The sequence below is a fragment of the Elgaria multicarinata genome, chromosome 5 (genome assembly GCF_023053635.1).
Source record: "Elgaria multicarinata webbii isolate HBS135686 ecotype San Diego chromosome 5, rElgMul1.1.pri, whole genome shotgun sequence".
In the NCBI taxonomy this organism is placed as follows: Eukaryota; Metazoa; Chordata; class Lepidosauria; order Squamata; family Anguidae; genus Elgaria; species Elgaria multicarinata.
The window spans coordinates 84021542-84035656 of NC_086175.1; the positions used below are offsets into that span (position 1 = coordinate 84021542).

A 14115-nucleotide genomic window follows, 5' to 3' on the forward strand; every position below is an offset into this window, starting at 1 on the left:
ATCTGTATTTTCAGTATGATCTCTAAAATAAAGTAATTTGTTACAGCTATTGAAAATTATATTCTTACAGGAGTGAATTAAGAACCATTAATATTTAAGAACTTATCAACATTGCTTTTATTTTTGGTGCAGTACTAAATTTGCATTTGAAATGCCTGGATTGATCCTACTGTCCTCCATGTAATGTTCAGTAGAACATCTATGTGGTGTTTAGTGGAGAGGTAACTCTAGATGAGTATATAGAATTTTCAGCCCTTTATGTGAACCTTAGGTACTCTGTTAATTGGTATTAAAGATGAAAAATTATAAACAATTTGAAATCATACTTTTATTTCATAGTATTTCAGGAGAAATAAAAATAAATCTTTAATATGTTGTATATGTTCCTCCCATCCAATGTGCAAATCCTTTGGGTATGTGCGGTACAGGGTTATTGTACTGTTGTTAATAGTTTCAGCTATTTCATTCTTTATCTGTATTAGTCATATCCTTTTCTGAACAGGCGTGAAAATTTAAGCTTGAATTATTTCTGTCTGTTTGGTCAAAGCAAGCCATTGCTACCATATGGTACTGAGTGTACATATGCAAAGTCAAGCATGGTTCTGCCTGAGGTTGATGGCAGCTGGTGAATATAACAGCTCTGTACCAGATTCCCATTAGCAAATCAAAATATTATGAGTAATAACTGTATTGCTCATCTCTGAAATAGCTGTTCTTTTTGTTTTAAGCTTTTGAAAAGATTTCCTACAGGAGTTTACAGCAGATGGGTTCTGGAAGCAGGGTATTTATTCCTATTTAGACCATTTACTTCTGTTATTGCACTCATCAGACGGGTTTTCCAGATGAATAAGTTAATATTTTCAGGGAAAAGAATGTTTGTGCTGTGTTTCACTGATGCAGTGCAAAGAGTTTGTTCCAAATACAATGAGTGACAATATAATGGGGGAAATTAATCTAATCCATAGTTTTATCTCATGAAAAAATCTAGTTGGAGTAGGTAAAATGCTTCAAACATCCAGTGTTAAAAATATCCACTGTGTTAGTCTTACAAAAAGAACACTGACTATTCTACCAGGTGTGGAAAGTATAAACAATTAGAAAATATTTCAAAATGAATATAATCGATTTTCAACTGGCTTCTGGGCCACCAAAGATTAGCCTAAACAAGCAAGTGTTAACACACTTTAGACGATGCCAGAACTTCAGTCCATCTTGCCAGACTAGCAGTAGCTCTCCAAGGATTCAGACAGAGATCTTTCCAACACTGAAACTGCGTTCATGCAATGCATGAGCTTTGGTCCCTCTCTTTTATTAATTATACTGAATGGCCTGCTTTAACTCAAACTAATGTATGAGAGACACTTACTTATATAATAAGAATCCCAACATAATTATCCTTTCCTATTGAGGAGGAGACCATATCTAGGATCCAGTCAGTGAATGCCAGAGGGACTTCCCATTGTCAGCTATGGAGCCTTACAGTTTATGCAACTTTGTCTTCTACAGTGGCTTCTGTCTGTGCACTGTTCCTGGGCTCAGAAATGACATTATTTCTATATTTAGTAAAACAAATCTGATCATTCTGTGCAGACATAAGGTGAGGGAACTCTAATCAGTCTAACAGTTAAATTTACAGTATTTTTGTCCCAGTGCCTAGAAGTGGGGGTGGGAGGTTGGTCTTACAGGTAGGGCTGCTTGCCAATAGAAGATGATGTAAATGGCAACACAGGCTATTAGGAGGCTTTGTGACCTCCTTAGCTTGGGTGGTGGTGGACCATGGGGGCAGAAATGGGTAGATTTAGGAGGAAGGGAAAAGAAATAGAATATAAGTGATTATAATTACCTGGCTTCAAAGTAAGGGTAACCCAAAGACCTCACTTCTTGCTTGGTTACAAATAGCTTGAAAAAAGTTTTGGGCCCTCAGGTTTTTCAGGTTTTAGTTACAATTAAAAATGAAATGAAAGCCTCAAGCAGAATTATCAATAATGGACTGCACCATATTATCTATGAAAGGGCCTTTGGATGGGCAATGATGGGGAACGAAATAGAAGCTAGGGGCACAAGCATTCCCCATGCTGGCTGGGGAAGGTTGGGAGTTAAAGGACTTTTTTCTGTCTAAACATGAATAGGATTGCACCCTTAGTCATTAGTAGCACGGCCCAGACCAACCATAATTTAGTTTTAAAAATTAGAATTTGGAATAGTTATGCTTAAAAATAGACCTTCTTCTTGGGTTTTAAAAGGATAGTTTAAAATGGTAATGCTTTTACTGTTTTTAAAGTTGCTTTTAGTGTTTTACAGTGTTCATATTTTATTATTTTTTATCTTCCGATTTTTTTGTAAAATGCCTTGGTGGACTTCAGAAAGGCAGCATAGAAATACCATAAATAAATAGGCTGGACAGCTTTGGTAGCAGCTTCCCAATGCTCCTACTTTACCAAAACCAACAACTCATGGATAGGTCACACTCCAGCAAGGCATCAAAAAGGAATGTAGGTAGCATAAAGGTTTTGCTGTGTTATGCATAGAACCTGGCTTTGGACTCAATGGGTGATTTATGAGGGAATAAAGCTTTCTCTCTGGATCTACAAGGCAAAGAGATTTCTCTCGTCAAATGAGGCAACACAATGGCTCAAAATAAAAGCAGGGTTGTCTGGCCCTGGAAACATGGGATAGGCACCTGAGTGAAGTGGTGGAAAGAATGATGAAGAGCAAGTGAACTCTGGGTTATTCTTAGAGCTGAATTAAATGTACACACACTAGAGTTTCCCAAGCAAAAAGAAAGTCCTGCCCAAAATCGAGGGCACTTGGGAAATATGGCTTCAGGAATGAGCCATATCTCCAATTTTAAAGGTACTGTCATAGGATGGCTGACAGGTAATGCTTGGCAATCAGGTAAGTATTTGCAAGTTTCTGTGATTACAAGGGAGCAACTCCACATACACAAACATTCTGGTCCTGAAGTGACCAACAAGGGCCTTATTGTTGTCCTGGCAGCTCTCCATCTTGCTGCTATTGGAACAAAATGATTTTTTGCATGCATATGATTCACTTATGAAACTTTATCTTTTATTTCCTTACAAATAAAAGAAAAAGGAATAAAGTATGCACGTAGTACAAAGAGAAAAGATTACTGCTCACTGCATTCTGAATGTAGTTTCCTGTCCTCCTCAGACTTTTAGGCTAATGTATGTTCCCCTTCCCTGGTTTGCCCATAAAGCCCAGATCAGCATGTTCATGACAGTCATTTAGCAATTTTGTGTACCATTCCCTCAGTATCTGAATCTGTTTTGTTTCTTAATGTTTGGCATGAGCTATCCTGGCTGCCGTTAGCATGTGTAAAAACTCTCTAACCTTTTCTTTTAATAAGAATGTTCTTATCAAGGGCACAACCATATTGGGAAAGTCATAAACATCCAATTTAGGATGCTTACAACTATCTAATGCAGGGCAGCTGCAGCATGGAGAGGTCCTCTCCTCTGTGCTCCTGTTCGCCCTGCTTTTTTGGCTAGATAGCCGATTTGCTGCAAGGGGACCAGGACAGGGAGCATGGTTTCCTGGCTTCAAACTCAGAGTGCGGTCTCTGAGCTTGGAGCCAGAAAACTGACAAATCCTATGTCTCCCCAAGACATATCCAGTGTCCACCCAGCCCAAAGGCTTGGGTGGGAAGCCAGCTGTTGTGAGGGGGAGGAGCAGAATTAGGGCACCCTTCATGGCATGAAACATAGACCACATGAAGTAGGGCAGGGCTGTGCCTATAAAAGGCAGCACGCCCGAGAGTGACTCGCCCATAAGCCAGGCAAGTGGGCTAAGATAAGGACTTAATTCCCGCATTTTCACATGCAGATCCAGGGAGGGACGAAGCTATCTAATTATCAATAAAGAGGCCCTAGTTTAATCCAAGCTCTTGTGTCAGTGTCTTTATTCTATGTTTCCACTTCCTCTTGCAAAACATTGCACACTTAATATAGTTAATAAACAGAACTTGGGATCTAAATCTAGGTTTGTTCTCAAAACATACTATTTACAAAAATAGTCTTCAAATGTTCTTAACTTTTCTGCAGTTCCACCAACAATTATAAAAGCTCCCTTTAAATCTTACACATTTTTGTCAAAGCTTTGAATATCCCTGATGTATCTGAGACAATTCAGCCTGAATCATACACCACTGAACTATCATTTTACCATCATTCTCCCTTAGAGTTGAGGCCTTTGCATATTATTTATCCTTCTGAGTCAACATACAAAACCATGATTCCAGAGTAAAATCTATTGGAAGATGCAGGTTCTTCGATCTGAATTTTTAACGGTGCAGGGCTTTAGCAGTGCAAACCTGTTCATGTCTACCCAGAAGTAAGTCTGCTCATGTTTCATAGGACTTACTTCAAGGTAAGTGTGTTTAGGATTGCAACCTAAAGGAAATATTCTTCTTACTCAGACTAATCTATGAGTATTTCTGATAATGATTTATTTAGTGCTTTTTTATCTGATGGATTGGAAGAGGACAACAGCAGATTCAGAACAAGGGAGGTTTCAGAAGCAGGGTTGACAGGATTGCACAGTTATGGAGAAAAAGTAGGTTACTAAGTTAATGAATCTCAAAGCCAAAAGATTTGAGCAATTAAACTTTCAGTTGTTGTGCAGACAATAAATTAACTACAGTTGGAAGGGACTTTCAGATCGTATTTGTTTTAGATCTTGCAGCCTAAAGGCACAAGACTTCCATCATGAATTAAAGATCTCATTTGATACACCATTTCCTTTGAGGTAAACATTGTGTTAATAAATCATGAAAGTCTCAAGTGTGCCCCTACTTTTGAACGGTAAGCTTTCCAAAGAAATGTTAATTACATTTCACAAAGGTCGGTTTTAGATTTAAATAAACATTCTTAATTTCGATGTTGTTATTCTGATCTTTTATGAGTTACATTCATACATAAGAATTTTTTCCTTTTGAGTTAAGTTATCAATTGATTGATCCCTCTGTGAAAAAGTTGATGAAATATTTAATGTATATGATTTTTCTTTTAAAAATTGTGCTAAACCCATGTGCAGTTTCCATTACATTAATTTGGCTTTTCTCTATAATCTAATGCATTTAATGAAAATTGCCAGTGCTAAGTTTGTACTTCCCTTTTTTTACTCATTAATAAATGCAGTGGTTATAAGGATACCTTTTTGCTGAGCTAACTTTTCCCATATAGTTCAGGTTCACATGCTTATGAGAAGAGCAAAAAGTAGTAAAGTGATTTAGTGTCGCTTCTGCCAAGCTGCTGCCCAAGCATATTCTTAGTATTTAATAATATCTGTGTTGAAATACTAGATGATTTTCACCATACTGGAAGAGTACGTTGTTATGCTAGCTATTACTACATAAAAACTGCAGGAAAATTCCTTTGAAATAATTCATAAAATTTGTTGTAGGACTGCTTTTAATGATTCATTTAAGGCCAAAGCACAAGTCACAAAATAAAGTGTGTTTATGAATGTGACCTAAAACACTATTCATTCAGGCACAAAGGACTTCTGGGAAGAGAGAGAGACACACACAGTTCCAGCGTTACCATCTTGAGTAACATACCAATGCATACAACTCTTGTCTTTCTCCCTCACTTTTAATTCCTGCTGTAGAATACAATCTTCTGCTGTAAAAACAACTCTGAACATGATGTGATTAACCTTAGGGTCCCATCCCCTCATCTCAAAATCCACCTCGTACTTGGCCTGTGCTTTCTTTTCATGTTCAACCATCTCATTTCCATATCGGCTTACTCGCCCTCCCAAGCTGCTATTAGCATAACAGAGCTTTAGCGTGACATTGATTGAAGCCAGTGCTTGCTGAACGCAGTATCAAAGCATAATTTGCCAGAAATCAAATCTAATTTACTGTGTACATTATTTACATTGCTTTAAAACTGTGTTTCTAGGAAAAAGTGTTCCAGGCCTCTTAATTTTAATTGTTCTTGGATGTTGTTGCTGTTGTTTTTAATCTAATTCTTTGAAAAGCATGCAATATATTTGCTTTTAGAACCATTGTCTTTGACTTGCAAATATCAATTAAACATAGATGTTTTTGTTCTGTTTTCTGTGACCCTGTTAATGTTGGTCAAGAACTAATAAATGGCAATTGCTTGATAGTCAGAAGTGTTGTTTATTACACTGTAAACATTGCTTTCTACAGTTATTTAATGTGATGGATTTTTAGATGATTAAATGTATGTAATTTAACACAGCTAGCATTTTCAACAGCTGTTGCAGGTTCTACAATGATTTTCTGTTGGGAACGCAAGATGCTTCACTTGACTGTCCCTTACATGAGTCCACATCAGCTTTCCTCAGCCTTGTGCCCTTCAGATGTGCTTGACTGCAACTCCCACAATTACGGAAGTTGCAGTCCAACTTTTGGGGAAGGCTGGCTCATGTGATTTACTGATTGAGCCATTTTCTCTGTCCTTCTTTTCATTTTCTGACTCTACGGCTTGATCTACACCAAGCAGGATATTGCACTATGGCAGCAGTATGAAAGAGGTATATAAAAGGCAGGAGTCACACTACTGCTTTACAGCAGTATTGAAGTGCACTGACAACTGTTGGGGCCCCTTGACACATACCATATACTAGTGCACTCATACTGTTTTCATAGTGCTATATCCTGCTTGGTGTGGCTCTTGCCTTCTATATACTGCTTTCATACTGTTTTCATAGTGCAATATCCTGTTTGGTGTAGATTAGGCCTAGGTCACTAATTAATTAGCCAATACAGCTCTGGAAAAGAGCTTGTGGTATTCATTGTCAACTACTTCATGTGTATATGACAAATAATGCAACTCCAGTTATTGTGACATCAAAGGAGGGCTCAAGTGCCATAAATCTAAAAGCATATGACTAAGAATATCCTGACTCCACTTACTATCACCAACAGAAGGGACATTGCTACTTCATTCAACAGTAACACCACATTTTTGTATGTTTGTTTTTGGTTTGGTTGAAAAATGTGGATTCAATCAGTGTGGCTTTTCCAAGAATTCTGATGGATAATACTTCTGGAGATCAAGTAATATCAATAATACCAAGTGATGAGTAATGCTGTGGTCTATCCCACTTGGTCATCTGTGTTGTGTTGCTAGTTGTTAGGCCACTGCAATTGATTGAGATGAAAAATGTCATAGAATATATATGGAAAAATATCAGAACATTTAAGATTAAGTAATTTCCCCCACTCCATTCTATTATTCTGTGGACTAGATATGCCCTTCATCCCATTCTTACTGCCTTCCACTTTAACTTAGAGAATTTCTAAAATGAGTTTCAGAATCAGTGCATGAAGATTTTCCCATAGTTTTCCATTTGGTTTCCTTTTTCTCATCTTACAGATTGCATCTGTACACAGCACATATGCACACTATTAAAACATCTCACAAAAAGGAATCTTGATGCAAGCATACATTTGAAACAAGTTTTTTTGTGCTGTGATTTGATCAGTACAAAGCTGTGCCAATGTGCATTGATTAAATCATAGCACACAAAGGAAACTTACTGCTAACAAGAGATGATATCAAGTTTCCTTTTTGCAAGGTGTTTAATCAATGTACTCTTGCACATCAATAACCTAAAAAAAGACATAAACTGAAAAATTCAGCAAACTGTATATGTGCAGCATTCTGAACTAATCTGGAAATCAAGAACAGAAGAATGGCTGATTGCTAACACATCAGTGCTATGCCACAAGCATTATTAAGTAATTTGCAACCTCAAAATCCAATAAAAAAATTGGATAGGAAGAAGTTAATATGCATCCTTATTTAAACAATGTGGAGACTTTGGTGTAATTTCAGAACCTTGCTTTGAAAAATTATACTCCTTGTTCTGTAACTCAACTTTTAGTTACTTTCTCTATTTTTAGGAAGTGTGACTTATCTTGGTGTGTCAAAAATGATGTTTTCTGAAATTAAAAAGTATAATCATAGCACTTTCCCCTTTTGAAAACTTCATATATTTGCTGAGAATTTTCATCTCTTAATGTCATATTTTCACTTCTCACATCATAGCACCTCCACAGTTTGTGGTAAGGCCACGCGATCAGATTGTTGCCCAGGGCCGAACAGTGACCTTTCCATGTGAAACTAAGGGAAATCCTCAGCCAGCTGTGTTTTGGCAAAAAGAAGGCAGCCAGGTGAGTTCTCTACATGTGCATTCATGGCTTTCCTTTCTCTACTTCAATAACATTATAGTATTCACTTAGAGAACTATATACAAATGTTCCTGTACAAAAACAGTGAGCTTTTCTACATGAGGCATTTATCATGTGCTCGTCATTCCTTACTCACAGTTGTTTAAAGATTCTTTAGACAATGTTGTAAGTCTCCAGTTTTGCTTTTGTTTTTTTAAGAGAACTTTCCTGGGGGGGGTTAGAGTGGGGAAAATGGAGTATTACTTCTGAAAGCAAAACTTGTGTAATTGTATTATTCTATTACAGCAAAGCGCCACCTAGAGGTTATGGAAAGCATAAAAGGAAAAACTTTTGTGTAGAGCTCGGAACTCAATGCGGCAACTAAACTGAAAATAGATACAGTATATTAACAGTCGTGTGTAGAAAAGCTCAATATTTTAAATAGCTGAGATGTTCACAAGTTTAGAACATTCACAATCCTCACTCTTCAAGGATTTTTATTATCACTCTTCATTGGCTTCACCATTACTACCATTGCCATGTTTCAGCTAAATAAACACTTATGGAATCTGAACTGTGGTGATTGACTAGGAAAGAGATCTTGGGGTTGTGATCGATAGCTCAATTTAAAAAATTGTCGCTGTGGCTGCTGTGAAAAAAAACGAATCCCATGCTAGGAAATAGAATGAAAATATAACTGAGTATTTTATTGCATTTATGTCAGTCTATGGTGTTGGCATACTGTATTTGGTTGCCCCATTTCAACAAGAATATTGTAGAGCTAGAGAAAGGGGCATAAAAAGGCAATCAAAATGACCAACATGCTGGAATACCTTAACTGTTTTTATGTAATTTATCTCTGTGAAACACCTTGGGAGGGCTTCTGCCTTGAAAGGTGGCCAAGAATACATAGGGAACAATTTAAAACACTCAACAATAAAAATCCCAAGACTGGTTAAAACTTTATCATATTCTGTCAGATGCCGTCTTAAGGCCGTCTTAAGCACTGAGCAAAAGGCGGGATATCATCATCATCATCATCATCATCATCATCATGCCTAAGAGTAGAGGAAAGTCTTAATTTGGCACTGAAAGGATGACAATATTGGCACAGTAGAACTTCAGTGGGGGCAGCATTCCACAATACTAGAGCTTGAGAGCAATTGGCAGGACTTCTACAAAACAAGGTGATCACCACTGGCTTCGATGACTTAAAGGGATATTAGACAAATTCAAGGCAGATAAGTCTATCAATGGCTACATGCATGATAGTATATGGAACCTCCATGTTCAAAGCAAGTGTGCCGCTGAAAACCATTTCTTGGGGAGCAACAGTAGGAGAGGTCTATTAACTTCATGTCCTATGTGTCATCTTTCCAGAGGTATCTTGTTGGCCTCTGTGGGACACAGGATGCTGGACTAGATGGTCCATTTGCTCTAATCTAGCATGGCTTCTGTTTGATTTGTGTTCTCAAGACTTCAGTTCTCAACACATACCTATTGATTTTTATAAACCGCCCAGAGAGCTTTGGCTATTGAGCAGTATAGAAATGCAATAATAAATAAATGGGTATAACACAGTGAACAAACACTTGAAGGATTCTGTTGTCAATGTTTCTTTAAGGAATTTATAGATGCAAACTAAATTGGACTGTAACGTGATTTTAAAAATAATAAATATAATTATCAATGTTTTGTCATATTATTCTTCCAGCTATGCTGTATTATCCTAATGAAAGTCATGAGCCTGTGTGTTTATAATAAGGCCTCCAGCTAGGAAACCAATTCAAGGGCAGGAGTGTTGTGATATGGGGAGGTTGCAGAAGGCATACTTGTCTTCAGAAGTCTATGTGCTTTGTTTAAAACATACAGCTTCTTAGGGTGGGATGAGAAAGTATAAGCAACAACTGGGACGTATAGTATAGATAACACCTCATGTTAATGGTGTTGGAGAATTATTAGTTCTGGACTCTCAGAGTGTTAATTCTGAGCTCATAACCTGTTGGAAACTACAGGCTGAACCAATGACTAGCAGTAGTAGCAGCGGCTCTCAGCTTAGGACGCAGCAAAGACAAATGAGGCAAAGGATTCCTTGTAAGTTAAAAGTAAATCCTTTACTGACATTTATAATAATTTAGTTATGGCAGCACATATACAAATACTCACAGACGTTCAATTAATACAGCATACATCAAGTTGGGGTAAGATGAGAGAAGAGAACAAACATGCAAAACACAGCTACTTATATAGGCAGACCTGTACACTGATGCAATCACTAATTGATTAATTACTGAAAATATATTCCCCTCAATAATTCAATAAGTGTCCAGCTGCAATGTTGACCTTTAAGTGATTATGTTCTGCTGACTCTTCACTTCTTCCAGGTCCTCAGGTAATTGTAAAAACAGTGGAAAAATAAAAACTAGGATCCAATCCAGGATCCAACAAATGGGAGCAAGTTAATGCACAGGAAACAGATTCCACACCTAGGGCTCTGTGGCCGGGATCCAAAGAACCATGAATAGTTCCATGAGTTGGCTTTGCATTTCTTTTCTCTTTCACATCATAAACAGTTTTTGGAACTGAGTGACAGTTGATGACCTAGCGCATGCTCAGGTGTTGAAAGGAAAACAGAGGCTAGTGCATGAACCTTTTGAAGCCAGGCCCATGACTGCAAGCATAAATCTCATGGAAGCAAAACAGCATAATTGTGCAGTCAAAGTAAGTAAAATATGTCCGGAGACAAAGGCCACAGCTAGACCTAAGGTTTATCCTGGGATTATCCAGGGTTCGCCCCTACCTGAGCACTGGATCCCCCGTGTGTCACCTAGATGAACAGGTTTGACCCCTGGACGATCCAGGGATAAACCTTAGGTCTAGCTATGGCCATATTCAGAGGAAGCTTCTGTCCAAAGAGCTCCTAGGCATAAAGAAGTTACATTGTAAATGGGGTTCCAGGAGCTTGTCATTCAGCTTTTCTTGTGGGAGGCTCTAGGGTGGATTCCTGCATTGAGCAGGGGGTTGGACTCGATGGCCTTGTAGGCCCCTTCCAACTCTGCTATTCTATGATTCTATGATTCTAAAATAATAGCTCCACTTACAGAAAGTAATCTGTTCTTCTGAAAGTTCTGATGTGAAACGATTATAATGGTTATAAGGTTGAAATTTCAGTGGTATGCAAACGAGAATGGAAAGTTCCTGGGTAAGCAGAACTGTGGATTGCAACCATTGTTTCTTCCTTTAAGATTCTGCAGTTGTAAGACTTTTCAAATATTATTATCCCAACTTCGTTTGTTAGTGTTCTTTGGGAAGTTCAACAGTCTAGTTGTTATTCTTGCATACCTACTTATTTCCTTACCCTCCATTTCCCCTATTTTCTGTAATCTCTATAAATATAATTTCCATGGTAGAAAATTCTCTAGTAATTATTAGCTCCAAAGATTGCAAAGATTGCAACTATTTTTCGTATTTGTCTAACAAAGAAATAAAATTGGACCTTTTTGATTCTATATCAAGTTTCAGTTAAAGACAAGTTACAGAGAAACAAACTGTAGCCCAAATAAAATAGTCAGAAAAGATACAATTTACATCCTTAATAATAAGAATGGAAATAATTGCTTGCTATTTAAAACAATATTTTGTTACTGGATTTAAACTTACCCTCAGGGTTTTGAATTGGTTTTTAAATGAGCCCTACTAGATTTATATGTATACGTCTGTGGTTACTTCTGTTGTCGACATGTTTTACTACATTGATTATGGTCTATGAGTATTTCAGGTGAACCACTTGTCTTCAGTCTATCCGTATACACTGCCTGTACTGTTTAACCAGAGAAAGGAGCTCAGCCTTTTCCCCAATACTATAGTAGACCTTTTCCATGGAGGTAGAGTAGTCATGTGGGTCTTTTACTCTTGGGATGTCATTTTTTGGTCAGGACCATGTGTTCAGTCTCTGCCTACATGATAGTGTTCTTGAAACATTACCACAGTTGTAATTGAGCCCATCAGGAGAGATGTTAATGATTACTATGTATTAATATGGCATTTTATGACATTTTCCCTGGGTTGTTTGTTTGTTTGTGTTTTCTTATTGTTGATGTTTCTGTTGTGTTGCAAATAAGAAGGATAAGCCCCTGTCTAGCTGTTTTGCTAGAATTACCAAAGTCCAGGATCCAAAATTCTTTTTTGAAGCATTGAAGGTGTGCGGCATGTCCAATGGAATTTTTTTAATCTTCTTTTCTTTGAACATCAGGACTTCTACTGCCCTGTATTATATCACAAACTTTTGAAAGTTCCTTCAGCTTTAATCTAATAGGGCTTATTTAAAACTAATTCAAAATCTAATACATAAAGTATGTACACCAAACAATGACCCTACAATGCTATCTAAAATGTGCCAATATTTATATGTGATTTCCTTAATGTCATTAGAGGATTGTATTCCAGACTGCACATTATCCAGAATTCACTTATTTCCAATAGTCACATAATAGGCCAGTTTACATGATCACTGCAGCTAACTGTGGCTTGCTTAAACCATGGTGGATTGTGGTGTGCCTGGCATCCAATTTTAATGTTTAGACCCCAGTAAGGGGTTGCCACAGTTTGTTGAGTCATCCAAACCCAGGCAGCAGAGGTTGTTTGAGGGTTAAACAACCCTCAAATAATCCTATGATAGATATCAAAATTGTATGGATGCTTATTTAGATATATGGACTGCAGAAGACACTATTTTTGGACACTGACCAGGTTTGGACAATGCAACCTTTGCATAACTCTAAAACAGACCATTAGTTATGCGAAGGTTCTTTAACCCTCACATATCCCACAGTCACCAAGTTTGCACAACCCCCAGGGAGGGGTGCATATTCTAAATGGCAGCTGTTCATGCCACAGCTTTACGGTGGATTCAGTAACCCGCAGTGGGCTGTTGTATCATGCCTTTCTGAAGTCAAATTGTGAACAAAGTCTTATGGAGGATCCAGCTTTGGTTCTGGTCACTTCAGAGAGAAGATTGCTTTTTCCTGTGAAGCACCAAATATGAAAGAGGACCGATATGGTCAGGATTTGGCCCAATCTAGTGCATATCCCTAGTAATTATAGAACTTTGGGAAAACACAGACGCTTAGATCCAGTATTTCCTTCTGCCACTGGGAGCACTCCTTTAGCGGAGTTGTGAGCAGAATGCTTTGGCTATCAGGATGAGGGGAGAAGCTGTTTTCACTGATTTCTACCTCCCTGTACAACACCAGCTCCACTTTCCATGCCTTTCTGGCGGCTTCTCCAAACTTCCAGAACAAACTTTGGGGGGATGGTGAAATCAGTGAAGAATGCCACTTCTCCATTCTGCCCGCGCAAATGCTGCTCTAGATTAGAAGCCTTCTGTGGTAGGAGCCCTTCCATCCTCAAAAGTCAGATCCTGGAACCAACGTAGTGACCTCTCAGGGTCAGAATCTTCAAACACAACAGCAAAATCAAACAATGAGACAAAAACATTGCGAATTCAGAATCCAGCACTTTTTGAAATATCCATGTTCAATGTAGAATTTTAAGTTCCTAGCACTTTAACAAATATAACCACATAAATTCAGCATGATTTATATTGGTAAGTGCTATTGTAGCAGTAATCTCTCTGGAAGTTTACATTAAATACAGTGCGATCCACTAGACTCATTGAAAAAATAATTTTGATCCATTATTGTAAGAACATGTTGGTATTTTCAGGAGCACTTCTTCCTCTACCATGTACATACAGGATTGTGACACTGTGTCACCAAAAGCTTATAGTAATAAGGGTAGGAACAGTTGGAGCTTTTTAAATGTCCTTTGTCCAGGCATTAAGCATCCTTGAGAGTATGTTTTTCTTATACTTAAGGAAACTTTTTGTGTTTCAGCCCTTTAATCATTAGTGAGTATCCATTTGCTCAAATATCTGATCAAGTTGT

At 37.8% G+C, this 14115-nt stretch overlaps 1 protein-coding gene across 5 annotated transcripts in view; it reads left to right on the plus strand.

Moving 5' to 3' along the window:
• Positions 1-14115, plus strand: part of ROBO2 (roundabout guidance receptor 2) — a 523934-nt gene that overhangs the window by 364709 nt on the left and 145110 nt on the right. For all 5 annotated transcript variants that reach the window (XM_063126764.1, XM_063126765.1, XM_063126760.1 and 2 more), the window contains exon 7: positions 8049-8173. In XM_063126764.1, coding sequence (XP_062982834.1) covers positions 8049-8173 — 125 coding nt within the window. The remainder of the gene's footprint in view (positions 1-8048; positions 8174-14115) is intronic.